The sequence below is a fragment of the Ochotona princeps genome, chromosome 4, assembly GCF_030435755.1.
Source record: "Ochotona princeps isolate mOchPri1 chromosome 4, mOchPri1.hap1, whole genome shotgun sequence".
Classification (NCBI taxonomy): domain Eukaryota; kingdom Metazoa; phylum Chordata; class Mammalia; order Lagomorpha; family Ochotonidae; genus Ochotona; species Ochotona princeps.
In genome coordinates, this window is record NC_080835.1 from 66,490,998 (window position 1) to 66,517,876 (window position 26,879).

Sequence of the window (26,879 nt, forward strand, 5' to 3'; positions counted from 1 at the left end):
TAATATCAGAATGGGTCTGCTTTTGACAATTTTAGTCTTTTATTCAGTAAGTCAAATTTTTCTGGCTTTGTAAACTATAATCATTATTTTTTAAAACTTATTTTTTGTTTATTATTTTTATTATCATTTTATGAAACAGTTCAATAGGCTCCTGAGATTTCCCTTATCCCCTCCTCAAATGCCCCCACCACCAAAGTTCCCCTATATCATTACTAAAGTATAGCTCTTTATACACAGTCATTTGTCCATTATTGCAGGCATGGACAATGCCTGCAGAGCATTGTCCAAGGCAGAGTCCAGAATCATAGGATTTAGATATAGTAAACAGATATAGTAAATAGTTTCGTTGTAAGTCCATCATTGTCTGGAAGTAGAGATGCATACTACATTGTATCCTCACATCTGGATATGATAGTCTCCATTTCACAGTTACTGTACATCCCCTTAAATGAAAAGCCATCAGGTCTGAGGGCTACCCAGACCTGTTTTGGGTGGAACCTGTAGAATGCCATGTTGCTGCAGTTCACTGAGTCAGAAAATTTTTCACTCTCAGTTTAGCGTATGCTCAATCCTTGTGAAATCCACCCTGTTCTCTCACTGCCCATCTGGGATCTGCTGCTCTGTCTCTGCTCCTGGTCAAATCAAACGGACCAGCAGGATGAACAGTTCTTTGTCTGGGTTCACCTCCCAAGCTCCCAGTGAAAGTCCCTTCCCACCTGGTTGCTGGTGGAGTTCTGGTTGCACGTGGAGTTCAGATCGCTGTTAGGGGAATGTCTCTGGAGTATCAGTCACTGCAACACCACACCGTTGTGTCCGCTGCTTTCCTGTGTCTGTCAGTCTCCAGGTACCCCTCTGCTGTTGTTCTGTCCTCTCCTATTTCCTGGAATGTGTCCTCTCTGCTTCATCCTGATTAGATGTTTCTTCATCCGTTTAAATGTGTCCTTACCCTATTCTGCCATCTTGATTCTCTATAGTAGTTATTTATACAATAAATGCAATGAAATATAGAATAAATTAAAAACCATCAGTGCCATATTTAAGCTCTAAAAATGGCAGTAAATTAATAAACATACACTTTTGGCTGACAAGTGAGCATTGTATCAAAATTAAGTTTCAGAATAACATTGTTTTAAAGTAAGAAAAATGGAATAAAATGGAAATGTGTCACACACACACAAAAAAAAAAAAAAAAAACAAGGAAGAAGAAGATTGGGGCTACATTGTTGTTGGCTAATTTGTCACTGCTGAAGTTGTTCAGCAAGTTCAGGAATCCACTCATGCACCAAGAAGTAAGCTCTGGGTTCACTGCATAGGCACTGTTCATCTGCCCCAGCTTCACTCTCTGAAGGATGACAGCAGTAGGGGCTGACAGAATCAGGGTGGTGTGTCAGGTTAATCCTCAGCCCTGTGGCATTAGCATCCCATTTGTGTGCTAGTTTGTGTCCCAGCCATTTTATTTTGTATCCACTTCCCCACATGGTCTGAGAAAGCTAGAAAGGATGGCCCAAGTTCTTGATCCTCTGCATCCACATGAGAGACCTAAAAGATCCAGGCTTCAGATCAACTCGGCTCTGGCCTTGGTGGCCATTTGGAGAATAGATAAAAACTTTGTCTTGACTGAACCAAATGATGGAAGCTCTCTTAATCTGTCCTCTCTCTCTACAAAATCTGTTTTTTAAATAAAATAGATGTTTTTAAAAATGACATCAGTGATACTCTAGCTGAAAGGGCAATCACACAATCAAGACAAACATCTTGAAATGTTGATCCAAGATATTTCACCAAAATTTTCCCATTTTTTGCTAACAGTGAGTAAATTTTATTTTTTACTTGTAGTGACAGAAGGGTGGCACTTTTAAATTTCGCATCAAATACAATTGTTTTTTTATTTGAGACATGGTCCACGCTCTGAAATGATTGCCATTTCCTCCCTCTAGGAAGATCCTGGCTATCTTATCTAGCAGAAATTTCAGGGATAATCTATGGGAATTCAGTCAGAACATATCCACAACAGTACAGTCAGTGTCCCAAGAGGATATCTACTAAGTAAGGAAACTTGGAACTTTTCTGCCAAACAAAAACAAAAACAAAATCCGCCTTAGTGCATCCACAGATCCAAAATCAGGCTGCAAAGCTTGGCCAGAATTGTCCAACCGGCTCTGCTTTCTGTTCTCTGACAGTACAGTTGATGTATTATGCTGTCCTAGAAGAGCTGGTTTCCATGTCTCCCATGTGCATCTAGGCATGCTATCCACCTCGCAGGCATCAGCAAGTGAGGAGGCCCAATCCTGATACATTTTCCTTGTGGCCATGGTCTGAGTCCAGTTGTCTTGTCTAGGAGTTCCTCAAGAAATCTCACCCAGGGTCACCTCAGACTTGACTCTTTTGTATGCCAGTGCAGGAGTCAAATTCAGTTTGTTACCTGCATCAGCCACTGTACATAGCAGTGAATTCAGCTGCTGGACTGTTCTGCTCCAACCTCACATCTCGCTCAAACCCATAGGAGCTGTGGCCCAGCACAGCCAGTCTGCCACAGACCCGGTCTTCACGCACCAGTGGATGTTGCTGCTTAGTGGGAGCAACCCCTAATAAGCCCAACTAGACCAGCCCCCAGCCCTGATTTTCATGTATGCCTGCTTCTGCTACACTCTAGCCTGGCCCAGGCTGTATCCCATCTAATCTCATGCATGCCTATGGGTGCTGCAGCTTTTCTCAGCCTGACCTGCTCTTAGACCAAGCCCTCATGTGTGCCGACAAGTGCCCTCAACTTGAGATGTTAAGTTAGAAGGACTCAATGTTCACGCTCAACAGTAAGTTGAAATTGCCAATATCATTTCCTGAGTTGTCTGAGATGACAGTATTATATATGAGCATCTGTTCAAGTTCCTGCTGCTACACTTCCAATACAGCACTTTGCTAATGCCCTAGGGAGAAAGAAGGTAACCAGCATACTTGACACTCAACCACCTATATGGGAATCTTTTTTGGCAGAGAGAGTCTTTCATCTGATGGTTTACTTCCCAAATGACCACAATGACAGGGAGGGTGGACTTATCTAAAGCCAGGAGTTGGAAGCTGCTGGGACTAAAATCATTGGTTGTATGGGATGCTGCCACTGCAGGCTGGCTTAATTCATTACTCCTATTATTAAGTCAAATAGCTTTATTGTACGCATTACAGTGAGTTCAGAAAGATCCATTTTAACTTTAAATAAATAGAAGTTTAGCTGGGTAATCTGAGGATGGGATTAATACATTACTGCCATCTTGTGGACATGTTTTCTTAGTATTGACTATTCCAATAAGCAATGAGAACAGTGTCAAGGTTATGCACAGCAGGTTAAGCTGTTGCTTGCCAGACTGTTATACTTTATCAGACCCCTGGTTTGAATCCTGGAGAGCCCACTTCAAATCCAGATCATTGCTATTGTGCCTGAGAAGATATCAGAACGTGGTCCAACTATCTGGACTCTCACAACTCAAATGGGAGAAGAAGGTGAAGATGGAATTCCTTGTTCCTGATTTTGACATGGCCTAGCCCTTGCTGTTTGAGGCTGCCTTCTGTACTCTTCCTGGAAGATTCCAAAGTGAGGCAGCAGAGGCCCTGCAGAAGACCATTAGAGAAAAAGACAACCAGGAGTCAACTAATGCATCCAATCCATTCCAATCCGTTTATTGAATCTAACGGTGAAACTTACACACAGGGTGATAAATAGAAAGCACAGAACATTAGTAACAGTAACCTGATTTGTTCTCCCACTACCCCCATAGCCACCAACCAACTAAACATCAGTTTTATTTTTTTTTTCAAAGATTTATCTATTTTTTATTACAAAGTCAGATATACAGAGAGGAGGAGAGACAGAGAGGAAGATCTTCCATCCTATGATTCACTCCCCAAGTGAGCCGCAACGGGCCGATGCGCGCCGATCCGAAGCCGGGAACCTGGAACCTCCTCCGGGTCTCCCACGCGGGTGCAGTGTCCCAATGCATTGGGCCGTCCTCGACTGCTTTCCCAGGCCACAAGCAGGGAGCTGGATGGGAACTGGAGCAGCCAGGATTAGAACTGGTGCCCATATGGGATCCCGGGGCGTTCAAGGCGAGGACTTTAGCCGCTAGGCCATGCTGCCAGGCCCTAAACATCAGTTTTATATATAACCCTTCCTGACAAGAGGAATCTGCAAGCCTGACCTGACCTCAGTGACCCCTAAGTGATTCCCTCATTTCACCACTAGAATGTGGGGACCTTCCAAGCAGAGGAAAACAAGATTTTTACCACTGGTCCCAGTTGCCTGTCAGCCTTCATTAAAGCAGGTCTCAGTTTGCCAAGCCTGCTGCTGGTTTCCACGAGGGATGCAGTTTGCTGTGCCCACATGACCTCTGGCATAGGCCAGGAAGGCCTGGATCCACGAATGACTACACACAGGTATTTGAAGAGTGAATTAGAGTTCTTGCGTATAGGTTTCTCTGTGTGTGTTTCCTTCACTCTTTATCTCCTCAGTTGCTCTTTGAAATAAATGAAATTTTAAATAATTTTAATGCAATAAGCTGTGTAATTAACTTAAAGAATCATATTCTGTCTCAACCTCAAACAGCCTATCTCGCATGCAATAAGATATTGTGAAGTAAACAATGAACCAACAATCAATGTGAGTCAGTTTGCTTATGATCTACATCAAAGAACTGTAAAACCTAATATACTTTTAATACCCTATGGTATTCTGTAATGGGGCAGGAGAGCAGAGAAACCTTCCATCTCCCTAGAATGTGTAAGGAAGACGTGAAATACAACCTACCAGGATCATAACTGGAAACTCATAGACAACAGACTCGAATCAGCATTAGACATTACTTAAACTACAAAGACATATAGGGGGAAGTAAGAGCGATCCTGACAACCTCTTAACAGAAGGTCATATGCACAGAGCAGCGGGGGACCGCAGAGCAGAGCAGGGGGACAAGAGGAGGCTTGCATCCCAACCCTGAAAACTCCCGGATTCTCACCAAGGACTATCAGTATGAGCACCAAGAACTGCATCCCAACTACCAAGGAGACCATGGGGAATTGGTGTGCCTTAGGAGGCCAAGAACTCTGAGGTCACCCACTCCAGTTTGGATCCACCACATGGGATGAAAGAAGTCCAAATCCTTCCTTGCAGGATCCAAGGGCGTCAGAACAACAGCCAGGAGCCCTGAGCAGTCCACATAAACAGAAGAACAGTAAACTTCCTTGGGGACTAGGGAGGGGAGCTTTCTCTGGTCCTCGCTTGGTTCCAACTTTGGGTCCCCACCCTCTCTGGCAATGACCATCAGGATCACACCGGAAACCCCTCAAAACAAACAAACAAAAAAACAAACACTCTAGAATAGACAGAGAACAACAAGGAAAGCTTAGAATCAGACAGGAAACAGTCAGCGTGGATTCACTTATACCTTACTAGGTAGGACACAAAGATTAGTTACTCCTCACTGGGGTATTGAAGATTTCTCTGCACACCCCTCCTAAAAATGTTCTGCACCTAAACTGTTGACATACTTCTTGTTAGAGTAATAAGCCAGTCTAGACTTTCTGAAAAACAGCCAGGTTCAGCAAAATTATGCTTCAACGCTAACTGCTAAATACTAAAATTAAAATAGACATGAGACAGCAGAATAGTAATCTATAGTCATTTTAAGGTGTACAGAACCTGGTTATATATAAACTAAAATTGAAATGTCAATGAAGGAATAGCAAGATGTGGTAAAGAACTTGCATATTTTTTAACATGTTGGTTACTCAATACTATGTCAATTAATTCCATAACATTATAAATTGTTGCTGATGTTATGTTGGGACTTTTAATTGATCGGGATGATACTCTGCCGGCTCTACCTTCAGACCAGAGATGGTCTCCCCAACAAGCCGTTGAACTTATCTGGACAATAAGATGCTGAACTCTAGGCTTGGTATATGCTTGCAATGAAAGAATCTCATGTGAACTTGAACTGTGGTAATGCAACAAGGTGGAGGAATCCACCATGGGGGTGGGGGGTTATGGAAGGGGTGGGAGGAATCCCAGTACCTATAAAACTGTGTCAAATAATGCAATGTAATTAATTTAAAAAGAGAGAATGAAAACAAAAACAGAATCATATTCTATCCCAATTGCCTAAATTAAGACAACTTTAAAGAAATGGTTTTTTTTCTTAAATATAATTATAGATATTTTCCTTAAGGAATACTTTTATTCTTGGTAGTACATTCTAATTTGTTTTTCTTTAAAGATTTATTTATTTAGGGTTCAGTGCAATAGCTTAGCAACTAAATACTCACCTTGCATGCGCCAGGATCCCATATGGGGGAGTGCAGGTTTGTGTCCTGGCTGCTCCACTTTCTTTCCAGCACCCTGCTTGTGTTCTGGGAAAGCAGAAAAGGACAGCCCAAAGCCTTGGAACCATGCACCTATGTGAGAGACCCAAAAGAAGATCCTGGCTCCTGGCTTCAGATAGGTTCAGCACTAGCCGTTGCTTCAGTTGCAGGGAGTGAACTAGTGAATGGAAGATCCTTCTTTGTGTCTCTCCTTATCTCTGTAAACTTGCCTTTCCAATAAAAATAAATAAAGTATTTAATAAAAGACTCATTTATTTATTTGAAAAGCAGAGTTAGAGAGAGAGAAAAAAATTCATCTGTTCGTTTATTTCCTAAATGGCCATAACATCTGTGTCAGGGCTAGGCTGAAGCCAGAAGCCAGCAGAACCATCTGGGTCTCCTACATGCATGAAAGGATCCAAAGCTTTAGAACACTACACCTGTGTGGGAGACTCAGAAGAAGCTCCTGACTTCAGATCGACTTAGCTCCAGCTGTTGGCGGCCACTTGGGGAGTGAATCAGGAGTCAGAAGATCTTCCTCTCTGTCTCTCCTCCTCTCTGTATATCTGACATTTCAATAAAAACAAATAAATCTTTTTAAAAATGAATGTATTTGAAACATTTTATTTATTTACTTACTTATTTTTCCTTGAAAGGAATATTTTCTAGAGAGAGAAGGAGAGACAGAGGGAGAAGGTCTTTTGTCCCCTGGTTCAGTTCCCAAATGATCATAATGGCTAGAACCCAGCCAATCCTAAGCCAAGAGGTTGCAGCTTATTCCAGGGTTTCCATGTGGGAGCAGGGACCCAAGGACTTGGACAATCTTCTACTGTTTTCCCAGTCCTCAAGAGGGGACTTGGATAATAAGTAGGGCAGCTGAGACATGAACCAGCACCAGTATGGAGCGCCAGCACTACAGGTAGAGACTTAGCATACTGCACCACCACATCAGACCCTACACTTAATCTTAAAAGAATGCATTGGAAGCGTTTATACTCAAGATACCAATCTCGGTGATGCTGCTGTGATACATTGGATTAAGCCATTAGTTGGAATTATGGCCCATGTCAGAGTGCTAATAGGAGTCCCAGTTGCTCGTGTTCTAATGCAGTTTCCTACTCTCTTCTAGGAAAGGTCCCCACCACCCAATAGGAAGACCCAGATGACGTGCCTGTCTCCTGGCATTGGCCTGGCTGGACCCTGTCTATTGCAGCCAGTTGGATGGTAAATCATTCAAGGAAGACCATGCATGCTCTCTCTCTCTCTTTCACCCTGTCTTTAAATAAATAAATCAGAAAGAGAGAAAGATAAACTTATTTAAGGAATTTGGGTTCTACTGGACTTCACATATTTTCTAGCCCAGTACTGCTTCAAATGACAGATTAACTGAATAATTTGTTCAGATGCAGATTCTACTTTTTGTTGTTGTTGCAAAGTCAGATATACAGAGAGAGGGAGAGTCAGAGAGGAAGATCTTCCATTGGCCGGTGCTGAGTTGATCTGAAGCCAGGAGCAAGGAGCTCTTCCGGGTCTTTCACATGGGTGCATGATCCCAAAGCATTGGGCCATCCTCGACTGCTTTCCCAGGCCACAAGCAGGGAGCTGGATGGGAAGTGGGGCTGCCGGGATTTGAACCGGCACACATCTGGGATCCCGGTGGGTTCAAAGCAAGGACTTTAGCTGCTAGGCCACCGCACTGGGCCCAGATGCAGATTTTTTTTTTTAGATTTATTTATTTTTATTGAAAAGCGGATATACAGAGAGGAGGGGAGATAGAGAGGAAGATCTTCCATCCAATGGTTCCCTCCCCAAGTGACTACAATGGCTGGAGCTGAGTCAATCCAAAGCCAGGAGCCAGGAGCTCTTCCGGGTCTCCCACGCGGGTGCAGGATCCCAAGGCTTTGATCCGTCCTGAACTGCTTTCCCTGGCCACAGGCAGGGAGCTGGATGGGAAGCAGGGAGGCCAGGATTAGAACCGGCGACCATATGGGATCCCGGACATGCAAGGCGAGGACTTCAACCACTACGCGATGGCGCCGGGCGCCAGGATGCAGATTCTTATTAAGAAAAATATAAAGTGATACCCATGACTGCCCTCAGGCTGTGCTAATGATACCAATCTCGGATCATAATGTTAAAAGTTGTAGTTTGGGACTCTGTACAATAGCCTGGTGGCTAAACTTGCCTTGAATGCGAGAGATGGCATATGGGAGTCGATTCTAATCCTAGCAGCACCACTTCCCATCCAGCTCCCTACTGTGGGCTAGGAAAACAGTCAAGGACGGCCCAAATCCTTGGGAGCCTCCACCCACGTGGGAGGCCTGGAAGCAGCTCCTGGCTCCTGGCTTCGGGTTGGCTCAGCTCCAGCTTGGGGAGTGAACCATCAGAGGTAAGATCTTCGTCTCTGTCTCTCCTCCTCTCTGTATATCCACCTTTCCAATAAAAATAAATACATAATACATATGGCAACTGGTGCCACGGTGTAGAAGGTTAAGCCTTGGTGTTTGGCACTGGCATCCTATATGGTGTCAGTTAGAGTCCCAGATGTTCCTTTTTCTTTTTTTTTTTTTTTTTTAAGATTTATTTATTTTTATTACAAAGTCAGAAATACAGAGAGGAGGAGAGACAGAGAGGAAGATCTTCCGTCCGATGATTCACTCCCCAAGTGAGCGCAACGGCCTGTGCTGTGCCAATCCGAAGCCAGGGGCCAGGAACTTCCTCCAGGTCTCCCACACGGGTGAAAGGGTCCCAAAGAATGGATCCTTCCTCGACTGCTTTCCCAGGCCACAAGCAGGGAGCTGGATGGGAAGTGGAGCTTCCAGGATTAGAACCGGTGCCCATATGGGATCCCTGTGCATTCAAGGCGAGGACTTTAGCCGCTAGGCCACTGCGCCAGGTCCAATGTTCCACTTTCAATGTAGCTCCCTGCTTATGACCAGAAAAAGCAAAAAATGGCTCAAATCCTTGTGCCCCTATACTTATGTGGGAGACCCAGAAGAAACTCCCGACTCTTGACTTTGGACTGGCCCAGTTCCAGCCACTGGAACTATTTGAAGAGTAAACCAGCACATGGAAGATATATTTCTCTCTTTCCCCTCTCCTTTTCTCTGTTATTTTGTCTTTCAAATAAAAATAAATCGTAAGAAATTAATATTCACATGGCCCTTAGAAACAAAAAGCTACCCACTCCTGTGTCTAAAGATTACACCTTAGATAAGTCTGGGATTTGGTTTTACCAAAACTAGGCTGGAAAAAAATTCAGAGCAGGTGATTTTTACAACTTTCTCACTGTTCTCACTCCATTTCTGGGTGTGGGTTCTCTCTCTGCAGGCCAACACATTGCAAAAATAAGATCTTCTCTAAGCAATCCAGAAAAGTCAGTGCTTTGCTGTACTGTCTGTTTTAGAGTATGGCTGCTTGTCCCTTTTCTTCACAAAGATGACAATGACAATGACCAGATTAGTCTTTATCCTTCTTTGCTGATTGGACTTAGGTGCTTTTAAAATCTTCTTAAAAACAAAAACTAGTGCAAATATCTTTAAATGGCAATGAGAGAATGAATGAAAGAAGTTTTCAGCTGACCAATGGATGATATTACTTCGCCCTCTGGTTGTACCTGAAAAGAGTGAAAAATATCAAGAGACAAACAAAAGATTGGTCCATAGGGATTTTTTTTTTAAGATTTATTTTATTTTTATTACAAAGTCGGATATACTGAGAGGAGGAGAGATAGAGAGGAAGTGGAGCTGCTGGGATTAGAACCAGCAGCCATATGGGATCAAGGTGAGGACCTTAGCCACTAGGCCACGCTGCCAAGCCCAGTCCATAGGGATTTGAAATTGCTGTTTCAACTAATGTTCTCTGGTACTCACAAAAAAAACAAAGTTGTAATAAGCTATCAGAAGGTCCAAAGCACATGGAACTTCATTAACATGAACTTTCCTCACTCCTCTTAGAGTCTCTTCTCATAAATCAACAAAACAGTCTGGAATTTGTTAATCTGTGAAATAAAACATAGAAAGACAAATATTGTATGGTTTAACTTTTATTTGGAATTTAGAGAAATTGAATACAGTAACCAAATAGAATAGTGTCAGGGAGGAAATTGGGAGAAAAAAAATTACAGAGTGAAAACTTCTAATTATGTATGATGACTAAATCTACTCTTATCACACATACACACAAACACACACACACACACACAAACTGTGGGAGGTGACAGGCTAATTTGTTTATAGTAACCATTTTAACATGACATACATCTCAAAATATATAGAATAAAGTTTTCATTAAGGTAGTTCATAAATTCTTTTTTCAGATAAAAGAATATGATGCTAGCGTATCTAAGTAGAGTTTACATATTGGGTGACAGTTATAAAGGCCCTACATACCCAAGAAATAAACCTGAGTCTTAAGTGTATAAAAATTAGAGAATGATTATAGTCATTTAAAGAATAGACAGAAGGGCTGGTAAATATCTACAATTTTTTTGTGCGTGTGTGCTGTTTTGTTTTGTTTTGTTTTGTGTTGTTTTGTTTTGTTTGAGGATGGTCTGAAGCTTAGCAGGGAATAAGCACTGAGACCCCTGCATTCACCCTCTAGTTTAGAAACCGTATGGTTGGTCTTTATTATGGATATGGCTTGCAGAACAGGGACTATGTTCCCACTTTTATGAATTAGATTGTACTTGATTAGTTTAGGTGGTCAGACTAGTTACTAAAGTGTATTAACTCACTAGAGTATGAACATAAAATAGTGTTTAGATTTTCCAAAAGTTGCCTCGAAATATAGTTGTTGAATCCTCCCTTCTTGTTATATTTGCCTCATTAAGAATCCCTGGAAAACACTATAGAAGGCCAGGGGTTTTCTATATCAGGGTTGTTTAACAATGCCGCCTTCATCTGTAAACATATGGACTTAAACATGTATAAATCACCACTAGGAAAGCATAGTATTGCAAGGCCTCCCTTTGAGTTTGTCTGGTTCTTTGTGATGCTGATGATCTCTGTTGATGTGGTTTTACCTGGTCCCCATGTATTTTGTTGGCTTGTATTTCCTTGGTGGGATCATCTCTTGAAGGGAGGTGAGGTTTAAAAATTATATTATATACCCTTTGATAGCCATTCTATCTGTTATGGATCTTATTTTTGTATTTAAAGAGAAGGATCTTGGGATTTTAGGCAATAAAATGATTTGACTGCTGCTAGAGGAATTAAAAATACACTGTGTAGGAGCAGAATTGGAGGTAGAGAGACTGGTTAAGAGGCTCTGAATAAATGAAGATGTGTGATAACTGTGGCTAAGATTAGAAAAATGTTGGTCAAGTTGGAAAGCAACTGAAACCAAGATACATTTTAGTGGCAAAGCCACTGATGCCTGCCTAAGTTTTTGATATGGAACATACGAAGTATCAGCAAGAAGTTAAGGGCCAAAGGATGAAGTCGAGCTCAAATCTTTGAGGAGTCTTAAAACGACTGGAGAAGGTTGCACACTATTTTGTTCAACTAGAGACAATGATCAAAATAGGAACTAGCTGATACAATCAGAAGGAAGTGTTAGAGGAGGATGCATAGTGCAGTCATGGAAGGATCACACAATTCTTACCTTCCTGTCTGACTTTAGGAGTCAGAGGAGAGACAAGAAAAGGAAGTCTACATTTAACTAATTTTCAGAGAAAGTGGTATCACCAAGACAAAATAGGTGTCAGAGAAGATAGAGAGTTATTATTACAGAAAAGATTTATCACAACCCAGCACTACTGAAGCAACATCAGGACTGTGGCTGTAGGATAAAGCATTGGAGCACAAGAATAGAAGAGAAAGCATTGTGAGCTTCCTGATCCTGACACTTTTAAACTAACACACACAGAGCCTGGTGATAAATATTGAAAGATGAGCAAGCTGAACAGGCAAGTCTGGCTTGAAGTATAATTTATAAAACTTACCAGTGTTAAGGTTTTAATAGGAGTGTCAGCACAGGGTCGGGGTATCCTCTCTCCACTTTATACTTTAACTTGGTGGGTCTTTCCTAATTTCTACATTTATTGTTGAGTCGAGTAATTGTGACATCAGAAGGAAATCATCCAATCATAGCTTCTGCTTTTTAAAAACAACTTTTTTGTAGTGTTCACTGAACTACATTTCTAACATGTTACTTTATGTTTGAAGCTAACTTCTGACAAGTTTGGGGCCCAAAATCTTAAAACTACCAAATTTACACATTACAGCTATTATGACATCAATCATTCACTTTTGTTTCAGAAAGTAAACATTGCAGTCTTGATGATCATATTATGTGACCCTATTATTATTTCTCCAGTAACACCACTTTGTGACATCATGTATGGCATAATGTCTGCATGAATACAGTGAGCATCTTAGGAACAACAAGGAAATATCTGAAAATGAATAATGTATAACATGAAGCTATAGGTCTAACAAATATCCATTCATTTTATCATCATGCTAAACATTATTTCTTCTTTACTGAAATTAGTTATTACCATGCATATTAAGGAATCTACACATACATACGTCATCTTTTGCTTTCAAACTCTGCCATAATTTCAGAGTTAAAGGGACTTAGAGTTAGAAGATTGCCTCATTTATGATGTGAGAATAAAGAAGGAAAAGGTTGCACTAGAAAAATCAAACTGATGACTTCAGAAAATGATGAGTTTTGTCATGTTAAAGGCTCACTGAATCATGAACAGGTCAGATGTACCAAGCAGGTTTATAGAGAGATCAGTTTGCCAAATACCAAACATTTCTTATGCCTTTTAATTTTGAAGATAAAACAAAAAAAATTTAGCATAAATCAACAATGCTTCTCAAAGCATACATTGAAAGTTGTAAGTATCTGCCAGGCTACTAATAATTCGTTTAGGTAGTTGTGTTTTGATAGCTGTTTTTTCACAATGGAAGGCACAGGTGATGGCTCAGGTGATGGAGAGACCAGGACTAAGTTCCTGGCTATGGAATGGTCCAGCCCTGGCTGATAGCAGGCACTTGAGCAGTAAACCAAAAAATGGGAGTTAGCCTTATCCTACCCACCTCCCAACCTAAGAAAATAAACCAAGAAATCGGTTTTTAAAGATATACTAATTATTAGAAACATTTTGATGGCAGTTTTCTATCAAAACTGTTATAATGTTAACTAAGAATTCTGAATGCTTGCAGCCTCCATATTAGCAAAGAACAAAGACCTGTTGAATCAGCTAGCTGGTTTTGCGCAATGGATCGCCAAGATACAGATTGCAGATGCCGCCTTTTGGGGCATCGACAACGTTCCCATTTGAGGTAATTATATGTCTTTTATGAAATATCTACATTTAATTGCTTAACCATTGCTTGCTTTTTCATAATGTATTATAGGCTTCCTAAAGTTAAGGAACAAATCCTCAGAATTTTCTAGGGATGGTCTGACCTACATATGTATATGTATGTATACATATGTATATATAATACAAATGATCCCATGGTTAGCACATTTTTTTAAAAGCTACAGATCTAGAACTTCACAAATTACAAAATAAATTTTCAAAATGTTTATGTGCAACACAAATATTTGATATTTTGTATAGCATGCAGATCCTTATTATCTGTTAAATCAGACAGTACATTATGAAAAATCCAATATTATTTAAGAATACAACATATAAAATAACTGTGGATGCTCCTGAGAGGTGCTCCTCAAGCTGTTTTGAGACCTATGGTTACTCCACTAACTCAGTATATTCTGAAGAGTTAGTTTCTTATTAGACTTCACCTGTTAAAGTCTTACCTCTTAACATCTCCATCCTAGGGATCAAGTCTCCCAACACTTAAATCTCCTGGAAACACACTTCAGTTATATCCAAACCATAGCAGGATCACAACTGAAAGAACTGAATTAGTTGGGGCTTCAATGACACAGACTATTCATGACTGCAGACACCTGGGCCAAGCCAGCAGGAATAGTTGGTTAGAAATTAGAAATTCTACAAAATTTCCAAGCAATATTCATCAACAATTACACCCAAGAAAATGAAACTAGACTCTTCTGGCATCTTGTTAGGAGCAAGGAAGGTGCTCACCGAAGCCACCAGGGCTGCAGATAAGGCAGCAGATGCTGGAGTCTAACTCCAACTGTGTCATCTCTTCCCAAAGGCCATTCAGCAATTTTGCTTGGGCTGCAAAAAGTTTTTTGCTTAGTTATAGTAAGTCAATCAAAGATTGCTAAGACAATTGAAGGCAGGAGTTCTGTCCAAGAACTTTTTTTTTGTAAAACTGAACAGTTTTAAAGAGAAATGCTTTGTGAAAATCATGACGAGCACAGGACAGAATGAATGCTATTTTAGTGCAAGTAGTTAATTTTACTAACTTTGAGCCTTCAACATTCTAGTGAGGTAGCTAAAAGCGCCAGTTCAGGGAGGGGAAGCAGGGTCACATAAATCTGAAGCCTTGTTTAGGGAAAGAAGAAGCAAAGAAGCAAGGCGATGCTACCGCCCTTGCCTGGGACAACCCAGCAAACGTACATTCTTGAGTGACTAACTGGAAACTGGGACAGCCTCTAATGACAGTCAGGAACGGGAAAGGGAAAACGGTGCTGACATGTACCGCAGAGGTTCAGCGGGTCTTGGGATAGGGCTGACAGAGAGACCCTAGCTGAGTTCTTTAGGAAATGATAGGACATGTTCAGCAGTTCAGGCCAACTTTCCAGGACTCGCAGAGTGAAAGTTGCCTGCCTACAGCATGAGCTCCTCCTCCCCCTGCAGCACTTTCTCTTTCTCCTGGGGACAGTTCCGGCCAGGCTGAGGTTGGCCACAGCTCCCTGCTTTTCTTTACTTTCTCTGCACGGACTGGGAGGGTGGGGGCGGGGTTGACCAAGGTCAGCAGCAGCAACTTGGGATCTCAAGCCGTTCTGGGAGCTCAGGCTCACGCTCCTCTGCAGCCCCCAGGCTCCCGACAACAGCCGGCGCTCAAGGCTCCGCGCAGAAGAAGCCATGGCCAACTCCAGGGGCCGTCTGTACCTTTCGATGTGCTTGGCTGCAGCTCTGGCGTCTTTCCTGGCAGGATTTATGGTGGGTAAGTTGCAATCTCCCATTGCCGCACCTCGGACCGGGGCTGGCTAGCCTTGGCACAGCAGCTGCAGGAGGCAGGTAAAGTAAGAAAGTGTGGAGCTGGAAGGGCCTGGGCAATGGGCTGGGTAGCAAAGACTAGTGACCTCGTACGTGGCAAACCCTGCGAATTTCAGCAAAAAGTAGAAATTGAATGCACCATGTTGTGTTATTCAATGCTCCGGGAGGCTCCTCCTAGGGGCTTTTCCGAAACTGCTTTAAACCGACCCTCTCTCCTCTGGAATGGGAAAGATGGTTTCATTTCCAAGCAACACTGAGTCAGAATTACCAAGGTATGCGACAAAGCTACGAAGAACTGAGCTTTTCTAATTCTGTAAGTTGTGGAAGGAGAAGCTTGAGTATGGGTCTGTTTGAGTGTGTGTGTGTGTGTGCTAAGAACTACCGTCTTAAAAACTAGATCAGGAGAAAACAAGAAGGCCCTGGCCTTGATGCGTAACATGTGAGAAAATCTAGAACAATCACTCAAAGTCAAACCTTCTAATGTATGCGCTGCCGGAGCAAGCACTCCAAGAAAGCCTTTTAATCAACCCAGAAAGATATTCTGTATTTAATGGGGCCCCTTTGTTTTTAAAGTCCACCATGATCTGGGTGGGGGGGTGCTTTTTTGCTTGCTTCTACTTTTCAGAATATTAAAAGCAAAAACTGTGCGTGTGTGTATATCCATATATGTGTTTTTCCCTCAGGCTGGTTTATTAAGCCTTTCAAAGAAACAACCACTTCGGTGCGCTATCATCAAAGCATACGGTGGAAGCTGCTCTCAGAGATGAAAGCTGAAAATATTAAAGCATTTCTCCGGTGAGTTTCTATTCTCTTATTTGTTCTTTAAAATAATGTTGAGAACATCACTGAGTGAGAAGTTGATTGAAACTAGCTACCTGCAGTCTTCTTGGTATAAAACTATGCATCACTCATTAGTTCATGTTGTTTAAAGTGTCTCTTTAACCATTAATGGGTTGAAATCATCCCCGTTACAGAAACAGAACTTTCTTCCCTAATTCCATCTGCCAAAAAATACCTGGTAGTCTTATTGAGTGGTGTTTCAACTACATGGATCTTGACTGCAACTGAATGTGACTCTTTATTCTTCATATCTGTTTTGAATCAGCACAGCTTTTTTAAACCAAATTCTGTCAGGAAGAGTTATATGATATTGACTCAATGATTTACTGGAAAGAAGGTAAATGCCTGATCCAAGTTGACTGTTGTTTCATCTAGGAAGTATAAATTTGGCATTCCCAAATAGGACAAAATGAAAGCAAAAAGCATCAGTGCAAATCCTTCACTTCTCAGCATGAATGAGCGTGATTGATATTCAGGAAATGGATATGGAACTCCTTGAGGTCAATAACCATGACATTTATTTATTGGCTGACTTTCAAAAGAATGCCACTAAAAAATCAGATTTATTAGAACATAATTTACATAGGCTACAACTCTGTAAAACTTAGTTATAGAGTGTTCTGATAAATTATTCTGGACTTGGCACACATCCTCCATCAAAATGCAAATATATAAATATTCTTTTTGAAGTTCATTGTGGCATTTATTCGTGACCCAAGGTAATCATTGATTTCCTAGATCACCAGAAATATTTGTATCTTATAGAATTTTAAATAAATGAAATCATATATTGTGCACTCTTATAAAGATTTCTTTTATTTAGAGTAACAGTTTTGAGATTCATTCAGGTTGGTGTGTACTGCAGCAGTCCGTTGTTTTATTGTTGTATAGTCTTCCATTGTATATATACATACATATGTGTGCATGTGTGTGTACACACTGCAGTGTACTGTTGAGGAATATTTGAATTGTTTTTAATTTTATTATTGTGAATGACACTTCCATGAATGATGTCTTTAAGTGGATTTATGTTTTTATTTCCAATGGAATGACTGGGTCAGAATAGCTGAGTTGCAAGAGGCATATGTTTAACATTTTTTAAAAATGCCAATGAGATTTCTTAGGGAGATATAGAGAGATCTTCCTTACGCTAGTTCACTCCCCACATGGCTGCAGTGGCCAGGGCTGGGCCAGGCTAAAGGCGGAAGCCAGGAGCATCATTCGTGTTTCCTAAATGGTTGGTGTGGGTTTAAACACTTGGGCCATCTCCTGTTGCTTATTCCCAGGCCATTAGCAGAGAACTGGCTCACAAGTGGAGCAGCCAGACCAAGGAGTGGCACTGATAAGGGATGTTGGCATCACAGGCAGTGCTTTCCCTGCCATATCACAACTCCATTCCCACAATAGAGAATTTGAAAAATGATTTGCTGGCATTTTTGAAAGACAGTCATTTAAACTTTTAATAAAGGCCATTTTTCTGTGTCTCAGCTTACCATGCCTGTGAGAAGATTGAAAACATTTCTCTTCAGGGTTTTTTTTTGGTGGTTTTATAATTTAAATTTGTATATAAAGGGCAAAAATTCATTTCAAGTCTATTTTTTGTGTATGGTGTGAAGTAAGGGTTGATGATACTTTAAGACATGCCCACAGACACAGAGAATAAGAAAGGGAAAGAGGGGGTGGGGAAAGAGGGGGTGGGAGAGAGAGAGAGAGAGAGAGAGAGACAGAGAAAGAGAGAGAGAGAGAAATGGGTCCCACATCAGGGACCCCGGGTGGGTGGGAGACTGGGTGGGGCTTCTCCCTTAATATCCCCCTTTACCTCAGATACATGAAGGAAACAATGTGGAAATAATAGTCTTACCCACTTTCCTGTAGCCGTTGAACCTTTTTGCCCTAATTAACTATGTAAAGATTGTCAAAAATATAATTTAAAAAATGGACAAAAGTTATACTGCTTAATAATAATAATAATAATAATAAACCTGCTCTACAGATTCCAATGGGAAAGGGCATGTAAAAATGTTTTTAAAAAGTATTTATCTGGACCCAGCAGGATAGCGTAGTGGTTAAGGTCCTTACCTTAAACATGCCGGGATCCCATATGGGCACCAGTTTTAGTCCCGGTGGTCCCACTCTTCATCCAGCTCCCTGCCTGTGGCCTGGGAAAGCAGTCGAGGACACCCCAAAGCTTTGGGACCCTATGCCTGCATGGGAGACCCGGAAGCGGCTCCTGGTTCCTGGCTTCGGATTGGCTCAGCTCCTGCCAGCCATTGCAGTCACTTGGGGAGTGAATCATCGGACAGAAGATTTTTCTGTGTCTCTTCCACCTCTCTGTCTCTCTACCTTTCCAATAAAAATAAAATTTAAAAAAAGGATTTACCTGACGGAAGATGAATCTTACTAATAAATGTGTGTATGATATCACATCAGAGTTACAAGTCAGTTACACACAGAATTGCAAGGACGTTGCCTAAAATCAGCTTAGCAAGCCTGGACACAGGCGGCAGCCTCAAGAGGAAAAATCAGCAAGTATAGCTATGGTATGAGATAAATATAAAAGTATTGTTCTGGCACTGGAGTTAAGGTTAATTTTTTTTCTTACAAAATGCCTTGTATTTGTGGATGAGCAGCAAGAAGGATCACCGTGGGGACAGCAGCATGACCTTCTTCCTGGGTGTGGTCCTGTTCGGATTTTATTTACTGTAAAATGTGTTCTTTCCTGAAGGAGCACAATAGGGAAACTGCCATTACACTCCGAATTTTTAGAAAATTATATATATATATATATATATATATATATATATATACAATTTTTATTTCTTATATATAATCTTTATATACATATAAAGATTTAGCTGTCTTTATTTGAAAGGTAGATTTTACAGAGCGAGAGATATAGAGAGATCTTTTATCAGCTGCTTCATTTCCTAAATGGCCACAATGGCTAGAGCTGAGCTGAGCTGGAGTCAAGTACCGGAAGCTTCTTCCTGGTCTCCCACATGGATGTAGAGACCCAAGGACTTGGGCCATCCTCTGCTGATTTCTGAGGTCATAAGTAGAGAGTTGTGTTGGAAGTAAAGCAGGAAGTATATGAGTCAGAACCCGTATAGGATGCCTGTGCTAACAGATAAACGATCAGTCTGTTATACCTCCATGCCAGGCCCAAAATTGGCATTTATCTAAGTTGTTATTTCTGATTGGGCTTTTATATAGCTCTGATATGGATAAGAAAGCTTAATGCTTAAAGGATCAATATTGCAACCAAAATAGTTGTTAGGCACATCAGCTGAAAGTAGTTTTTAATTCTTACTTGTGTTTTATCTTGTTTTAGCTCTTTTACAAAACTTCCTCATCTAGCAGGAACAGAACAAAATTTACTGCTTGCCAAGCAAATCCAAGCCCAGTGGAAAAAATTTGGACTACATTCAGCCAAGTTGGTTCATTATGATGTTCTCCTTTCTTATCCTAATGAGACACATTCCAACTATATATCAATTGTGAATGAACATGGAATTGAGGTGATATAGAATTGTTTGTACTTTTCATGTTTTATAAAACCCACCCTTTTATGTGGATTGGAATGTAGGTTTAAGTAAAAATAGAAGTTTGTCAATAATACAGTAGAACTTAAATTTTAAAAGAAAAATTAATGAGGTTCAAACTAAATATTAGGAGTCTACCACACATTAGGCATGAGGCCATCAGTAAATTAATACGTGGTTGCTTTGCTCAAGTAAGATGAGACCCTCAGTGGAATGCATTTCTTTTTTTTTTCTTTTTTTAATACATTTTATTATTATTATTATTATTTTATAGTACAGTTTCATATTCCCTTATCCCCTCCTCAGTTCCCTCCCCCCCCCCACAGTTCCTCTATATCATTATTAACATATAGTTCTTCATACTCAGTCATATGTCCATCATTGTGGGCCTGGACAATGGCAGAGAGTCCAGAATCCTATTGTCAAGATATAGTAAACAGTTTCATTGTAAGTCCATTTTTGTCTGGAAGTAGAAATGCATACCACACTACATCCTCATATCTGAATGTTAGTCTCCATTTCACAGCTACTGTACATCCCCTTAAATGAAAAGTCATAATACAAAATCAACAATAGAAAGAAAAGAGGAAATTTACAATGCCATGAAGTTAAATGACATGTTACTAGATATGACAGTCTCCATTACACAACTGCTGTACATTCCTGTAAATGAAAAGTCATGAAAATGGGGCACACAGAATCCATAAGGCTCATTTTAAAGATTCTCATCAACCATGAGAAGCTCATGCAAGAGTTCAAAGAATTTAAGGAAGCAGTAAGGAAATCAAGGCTGGTATATCAGAAATTAAGAACACAGTAGAGCAAATTAAGAGTACAGTGGAGAGTCTCCAAAATAGAATGAAGTAAGCAGAAGAAAGAATCTCAGAATTGGAAGGTATTTCCTGTCACCAGGGGGAAGCAAACAAAAAGCTGGAAGCAGAGCTGGATCAGGCCAAAAACAGTATTCAAGAATTGAAAGACACTATTAAGAGGCCAAATCTACGAGTTATGGGAGTCCCAGAAGGTGCAGAAAGAGAAGCTGAGTTTGCAAATGTATTTAATGAAATAATAAAGGAAAATTTCCCTAATCTGGAGGAAGAATTGGGAAACAAGTTCCAGGAGGGGCACAGAACTCCCAACAGGTTTGACCAAAAGCGATCTTCACCACGACATATGATCATCAAGCTCTCTCCAATTGAACATAAGGAAAAGATCCTTAAATGTGCATGTGAAAAAAATCAAGTGGAATGCATTTCATCAAGGTATTATGGCAAGTGTGATGAACAGTGTGAATAGGGCTGTTTTTCAAAGAAACACCACCAAGTCCAGCCTGTGGGTTAGTTTAAAACTTCCTAAGAGTTGATATGTTATGAAAGCACAGAAGGAGTCAATCACATGAGAAAGCAACACAAGAATATTCTAGGCAGAAAACAAAATACTGACAAAGCCTTGGAGACATAAGCTAGCCTTGTTTTATTGATAGAACTTAAGACTTGCATTTCAAGAATGTTAAATACAAGGTAGGCCATGATTAATTACTGTAGATCTGTTGCAGAGATGGTCCTAGAAGGACTTACATGCTTTCCTAAGGATTTCTGTCATCAGGAGCCAATGACAAAAGTGGCTAGAGGGGCATTTGAGATTGACAAGGATGCCTGCAGATTACAGCTAGACTAGACAAGCAATTAAAGCTGCAGTCTTAAAACAACAATTCAGGTACAAGATGTTACTTAGAAAGAAGGTGAAGAGTGAATTTAAGAAATAGGGAGTGTATTAATAGAACTTCATTAGCAATTGACTGGAGAAAGAAAGTAAAACGTGAGTTTAGGATGACTCCAGACTAGAAGCAGACCTGGGATTGGGAGTGGGGATGGAATAAATTCAGATTTTAGCATGTTCAATTTGTTGGGTTTTTTTAAAGATTTATTTATTTTTATTACAAAGTTAGATATACAGAGAGGAGGAGAGACAGAGAGGATGATCTTCCGTCCGATGATTCACTCCCCAAGTGACCACAACGGCCAGTGCTGTGCCGATCCGAAGCCTGGGACCTCGTCCGGGTCTCCCATGCAGGCATAGGGTCCCAAAGCTTTGGGCCATCCTCGACTGCCTTCCCAGGCCACAAGCAGGGAGCTGGATGGGAAGCAGGGCCAGCGGGATTAGAACCGGCGCCCATATGGGATCCCGGGGCATTCAAGGTGAGGACTTAGCTGCTAGGCCATGCCGCCGGGCCCAGGTTTTAGTATGTTCAATTTGGACACCCAATCTGAGATAAAAGCCAGGCTTTTAAGTGTGGGTATAAGGGTCTTAAACCTGGGAATCATAAGCATATCAAGTGTTGGTGAAATTTTAATGGTTAACCAAATGTCAGAGGAAAGGAACATAGAATGAGGCCAGTAGCGATTTAGAGAGAAAATATGGGTGATTGATTTTAAACGAAGATAGAAGAAAAGGGTCCCACAAGGGAAGCTGGGAAAGCAGTAAGAAAAGGAAAACTCATGAGCCTGTGAAATTCTGTGTTTACACTTTGTAAAGGTACTTTAAGTTTCCTAGAATCGCTAGCATTTGTAAAAGTTTCTGTTACTGTGGAGACAAAATTACGATAGAGTTCTTTATCATAGCTCTACCTAGTTCCAGAATGTTTCACTGTCCAAAAATGAATTGAGCATTTCTAATATCCTGAAATTATTCTCTTCAATTTGAGTCTTTCCATTTTTGCTAGATTTTCAAAACAACATACCTTGAATCAGCACCGGACGGGTATGAGAATGTTACAAATATTGTACCACCGTATAATGCTTTCTCACCGCAAGGCACACCAGAGGTAAAACAAAGTTGTTTGCTGGTTCTAGTGTTTGACACTTTCCTGTTAAGTAAAACCTGTGTGTCAGATTTAAATGAAGGCAGTTAGTAAGTCATCCACATGAATCTGTTATTCAGTATTGAGTACTGTGAACACATCCCCTAAAAGTAAAACCAATATGATTTGTAAGAAAAACATAGCAGGAAAAGAAAGAAAACAAATACATTGAAAACTGACCCTGATGAAGAGATGCCACTTTGAAGTAATAAAACGAAATATGCTTGCATTCACTAATGGCAATAGGTGCTTCTGTAAGTTCTGTTAATTGGTGAAAGTCTAAATTTTTCACAGTTGATATGTTTTGATAGATCAGGCCACTTAAGTTTTTGAAGTAGCATTTCTTCATTTCTTGTTATCAAGAATATACTGGAAATTTCATGCAGAATATGCTGTTTAAATATGTCTCATTTGTCACCATAATTTTTAACTTCTCTGAATCTGTAAAAATCTAGAAACTGCAGAATTGGCATGAGCCTTTTATAAATTGCAAAAAAGGAAAGAAAACTTTGGGTGGTGCAATATTGTGAAGCAAACTTTTTTTTCTTTTTTTCTTTTTTCTGGTTTTCTGCTTAATTTCACGGTATTGTATCGTTCCCTCCTAGGGAGATCTTGTGTATGTGAATTATGCTCGCACAGAAGATTTCTTCAAACTTGAACGAGAGATGAACATCAACTGCACTGGAAAGATTGTTATTGCAAGATATGGGAAAATCTTCAGAGGAAACAAAGTATGGTGTTATTTTTTGGAGGAAAGGGGGGAATATATATCCTATAAATGTAAATGATCAGACTGCTTCATGATTTCCAAGGTTTCTTTTAAAAAATCACCTTTTATCTTCACCATTCTAAAAATAATTTTGGAATGTGGCCATTCATTAAGCCACTGATATCGCTGGCTAGAGTCGGCATGAATGTCAAATACACACCTGCGTGCACTGTTCCCCTTACCTGACAATGAGCACAGTTTGGCAAGATCTGTGGCTATTTTCTATGTATACGGAAATTCTTACTTTCATGCAGCATGAAGTTTACATAAAGGGAAATAATTTTAAATTATTTTATTACAAAGTAACATTTGTTATTCAACATTTAGTTAAAGGAAATTTATATAAACTAAAAAACAAAAAAACCCAGTCCATTATGCAAGTGTATTATTCAAATATAATCAATCTTCTTAACTCTTTTTAGACTCAATTATCTGAGCTGTAAATATATATTTGCTGATGTATATGCATACTTTATATATAGATTTTTAAAACACAGATGATGTTATACATTAGGCAATTTATTTTTCACTGGGTCATATTCTTTTTTTTAATGGTGTTTTTTTTTAAAGATTTAGTTATTTTTATTGCAGTCAGATATACAGAGAGGAGGAGAGACAGAGAGGAAGATCTTCCGTCCGATGGTTCACTCCCCAAGTGACTGCAACGGCTGGCAGGAGCTGAGCCAATCCGAAGCCAGGAGTCAGGAGTCTCTTCCAGGTCTCCCACATGGGTGCAGGGTCCCAACGCTTTGGGCCGTCCTTGACTGCTTTCCCAGGCCACAGTCTGGGAGATGAATGGGAAGTAGGGCCACCGGGATTAGAACCAGTGACCATATGGGATTCTGGCACTTGCAAGGCAAGGACTTTAGCCACTAGGCTAGCGTACCAGGCCCCAGGCTGTCTGTCCTATTCTTGTCCAATTTGGATTGTTAGGAATATTCTTATTAAAACACTCTAGGCTGGGCCCGGCGGCGTGGCCTAGCGGCTTAGGTCCTCGCCTTGAGCGCACCGGGATCCCATATGGGCACTGGTTCTAATCCCGGCAGCTCCACTTCCCACCCAGCTCCCTGCTTGTGGCCTGGGAAAGCAGTCGAGGACGGCCCAATGCATTGGGACCCTGCACCCGCGTGGGAGACCCAGAAGAGGTCCCGGCTTCGGATCGGCGTGCACCGGCCCGTTGCGGCTCACTTGGGGAGTGAATCATAGGACGGAAGATCTTCCTCTCTGTTTCTCCTCCTCTCTGTATATCTGACTTTGTAATAAACTGAATAAATCTTTAAAAAAAAAAAAACACTCTAGGCAGTTTTTCATATAGTAAGACTCTTTTTTTTTTTTTTAAGACTCTTAATAAAAATCTGTATCAGGTGAGTTTCACACATATTTTATAACATGCTTACTATTTGGTGTGTGAGATTTTGGGTAGAAAATATTTAAATACAAAGAAGACATAAGGCATTGTCTCAGTAAAACTTTTCGTTTAGTAGGAGAAATAGACATAAATAGCATGTTTCGTCACAGAAATTTAGCAAAATATGGAAGTGCAAAGAAGAAAGGAGACATTAATTTTCAGTTTGGGAATAATAGGAATACTTCATTGAAGAGGTGATAACCTGTTTCATAGAATAAATAGGAAAATAACGGAAATTATATTCAAGGCAAAGGTAATTGAATGTGTTAATGGTATAATAAAAAAAGGTAATATTTATTTCTTTACATAGTTAGATTAGTGCTTTTAAAAACAATAAACTAATCATGCCATTTCTGTATTATCACTCACACACTCTCCCTTACAGGTTAAAAATGCCATGCTAGCAGGAGCCATAGGAATCATCTTGTACTCAGATCCAGCTGACTACTTTGCCCCTGAGGTACAGCCATATCCCAAAGGATGGAATCTTCCAGGCACTGTAGCCCAGAGAGGAAATGTGTTAAATCTGAATGGTGCTGGTGACCCACTCACTCCAGGCTATCCAGCTAAAGGTAATCAATGAGCCTGTCAGTTCACTGTTTTTGCAAAACTATTTCTTGCCTTTTTGGACAAAAGCAAATCTCAAAAGAATAACATTCAAACTAAAATTGTGATATATTATTTTGGCTTACCATTGCTAGGAAATTCAAAGCATATCTCTTCCACTATTTTAGCTTTAAATTTTTGTTTAGTGTGGGCTCTAGGCTGGAATTCTCCTACCTTTGGCAGAGTAAAGGTCAGACACACATCTCCTCATACCCCTAGGAATACTGCTTTTCTCAAACTGGAATTTAGGTTTCCTGAACTTCCCAGGAATTATCTTCATCATTAGGTAATACACCTATTTTTTAAGATGCCAAAATTTTTTCTAACAGCTTTTTAAAACACAAAATTAGAATTTTGATATATATATTGAAACCATCTGCTACAGTCAAAATTTTTAAAAATCCATTTCCCCAAAAATGTTTTCTATCATCCTTTCAGAATCCTCTTGTTTCAGCTCCTCCTATGCCCTGACCTGCACTGCAATCCACACCGTTTATATCAGCAGTTCATTGTGTCATCATTGCTGATGAGAATTCCTTTGAATGGTTACACCAAAAAGTTTGTCTATGCTTTTACTTTTTGTACATTTGGATCATACTCAGTCTGGGAGCTATTACACATTAATGTGCTATAAGCATTTGTACAAATTATGTGTGTACATATACTTCCATTTTTCCTGAGTAAATACTTAGAATCACTGGATAATTTAGTAGATGGATTTTCTAATAAGAAGGTTCCAAGTTGTTTTTTACATTCCAGCAGCAGTGCGTGAGTCAACCCTTAGTACGACAATCTTTATTTTTATCATTTGAAGGGCAAAGAGTCTGAGAGAGACAGAGATAAAAACAACTCACTTCTGCTGATTCATTCCCCAAATACCCACAGTGACTGAAGCAAAGACAGACTGAACCCAGGAATTGACCGCTCAGTGCAGGAGTCCAAACAAGGTGGTAGGATCTTAAACTACTGAGGTGTCATCTGCTGCCTGCTGGAGTGTGCATTAGCAGGAAGGTGGAATTTGGATTGCATTTGAACTCAGGCATCCCTATATTGCATGCAGTGTCCTAAGCATTATCTTAGTTGTTAGGTCAAAGACCCACCCCGATGTGAACATCATGTTGCTGGTGACTAGAATTCCACTGAATTCCAATCTTCTAAATTTTTTTTCTAAACAGGCAAGTCTTCCGACTTACAATGTCCCCCCCCCCATTTTAAAAGATTTATTTTTTTTAATTTTTATTGAAAAGTCAGATATACAGAGAGGAGGAGAGACAGTGAGAAAGATCTTCCGTCCAATGATTCACTCCCGAAGTGACCACAAAGGCTGATGCTATGCCGATCTGAAGCCAGGATCCAGGAACCTCTTCCAGGTCTCCAACATGGGTGCA

The 26,879-nt window shown here is 40.4% G+C and overlaps 2 protein-coding genes across 2 annotated transcripts in view; one reads left to right on the top strand and one right to left on the bottom strand.

Moving 5' to 3' along the window:
• The window catches only part of LOC101527139 (tripartite motif-containing protein 43), a 110,562-nt gene extending 98,147 nt beyond the window's left edge, over positions 1-12,415 (bottom strand). The window contains exon 1 of the mRNA XM_058662305.1: positions 12,293-12,415. The gene's annotated coding sequence lies outside the window, so the exon portion shown is untranslated. The remainder of the gene's footprint in view (positions 1-12,292) is intronic.
• Positions 12,416-13,520: 1,105 nt separating this feature from the next.
• Positions 13,521-26,879, top strand: part of NAALAD2 (N-acetylated alpha-linked acidic dipeptidase 2) — a 38,687-nt gene continuing 25,328 nt past the window's right edge. Inside the window, exons 1-7 of the mRNA XM_058663719.1 lie at positions 13,521-13,646; positions 15,280-15,413; positions 16,150-16,261; positions 19,638-19,824; positions 22,571-22,672; positions 23,314-23,439; positions 25,271-25,457. Coding sequence (XP_058519702.1) covers positions 13,582-13,646; positions 15,280-15,413; positions 16,150-16,261; positions 19,638-19,824; positions 22,571-22,672; positions 23,314-23,439; positions 25,271-25,457 — 913 coding nt within the window. The 5' untranslated portion in view covers positions 13,521-13,581. The remainder of the gene's footprint in view (positions 13,647-15,279; positions 15,414-16,149; positions 16,262-19,637; positions 19,825-22,570; positions 22,673-23,313; positions 23,440-25,270; positions 25,458-26,879) is intronic.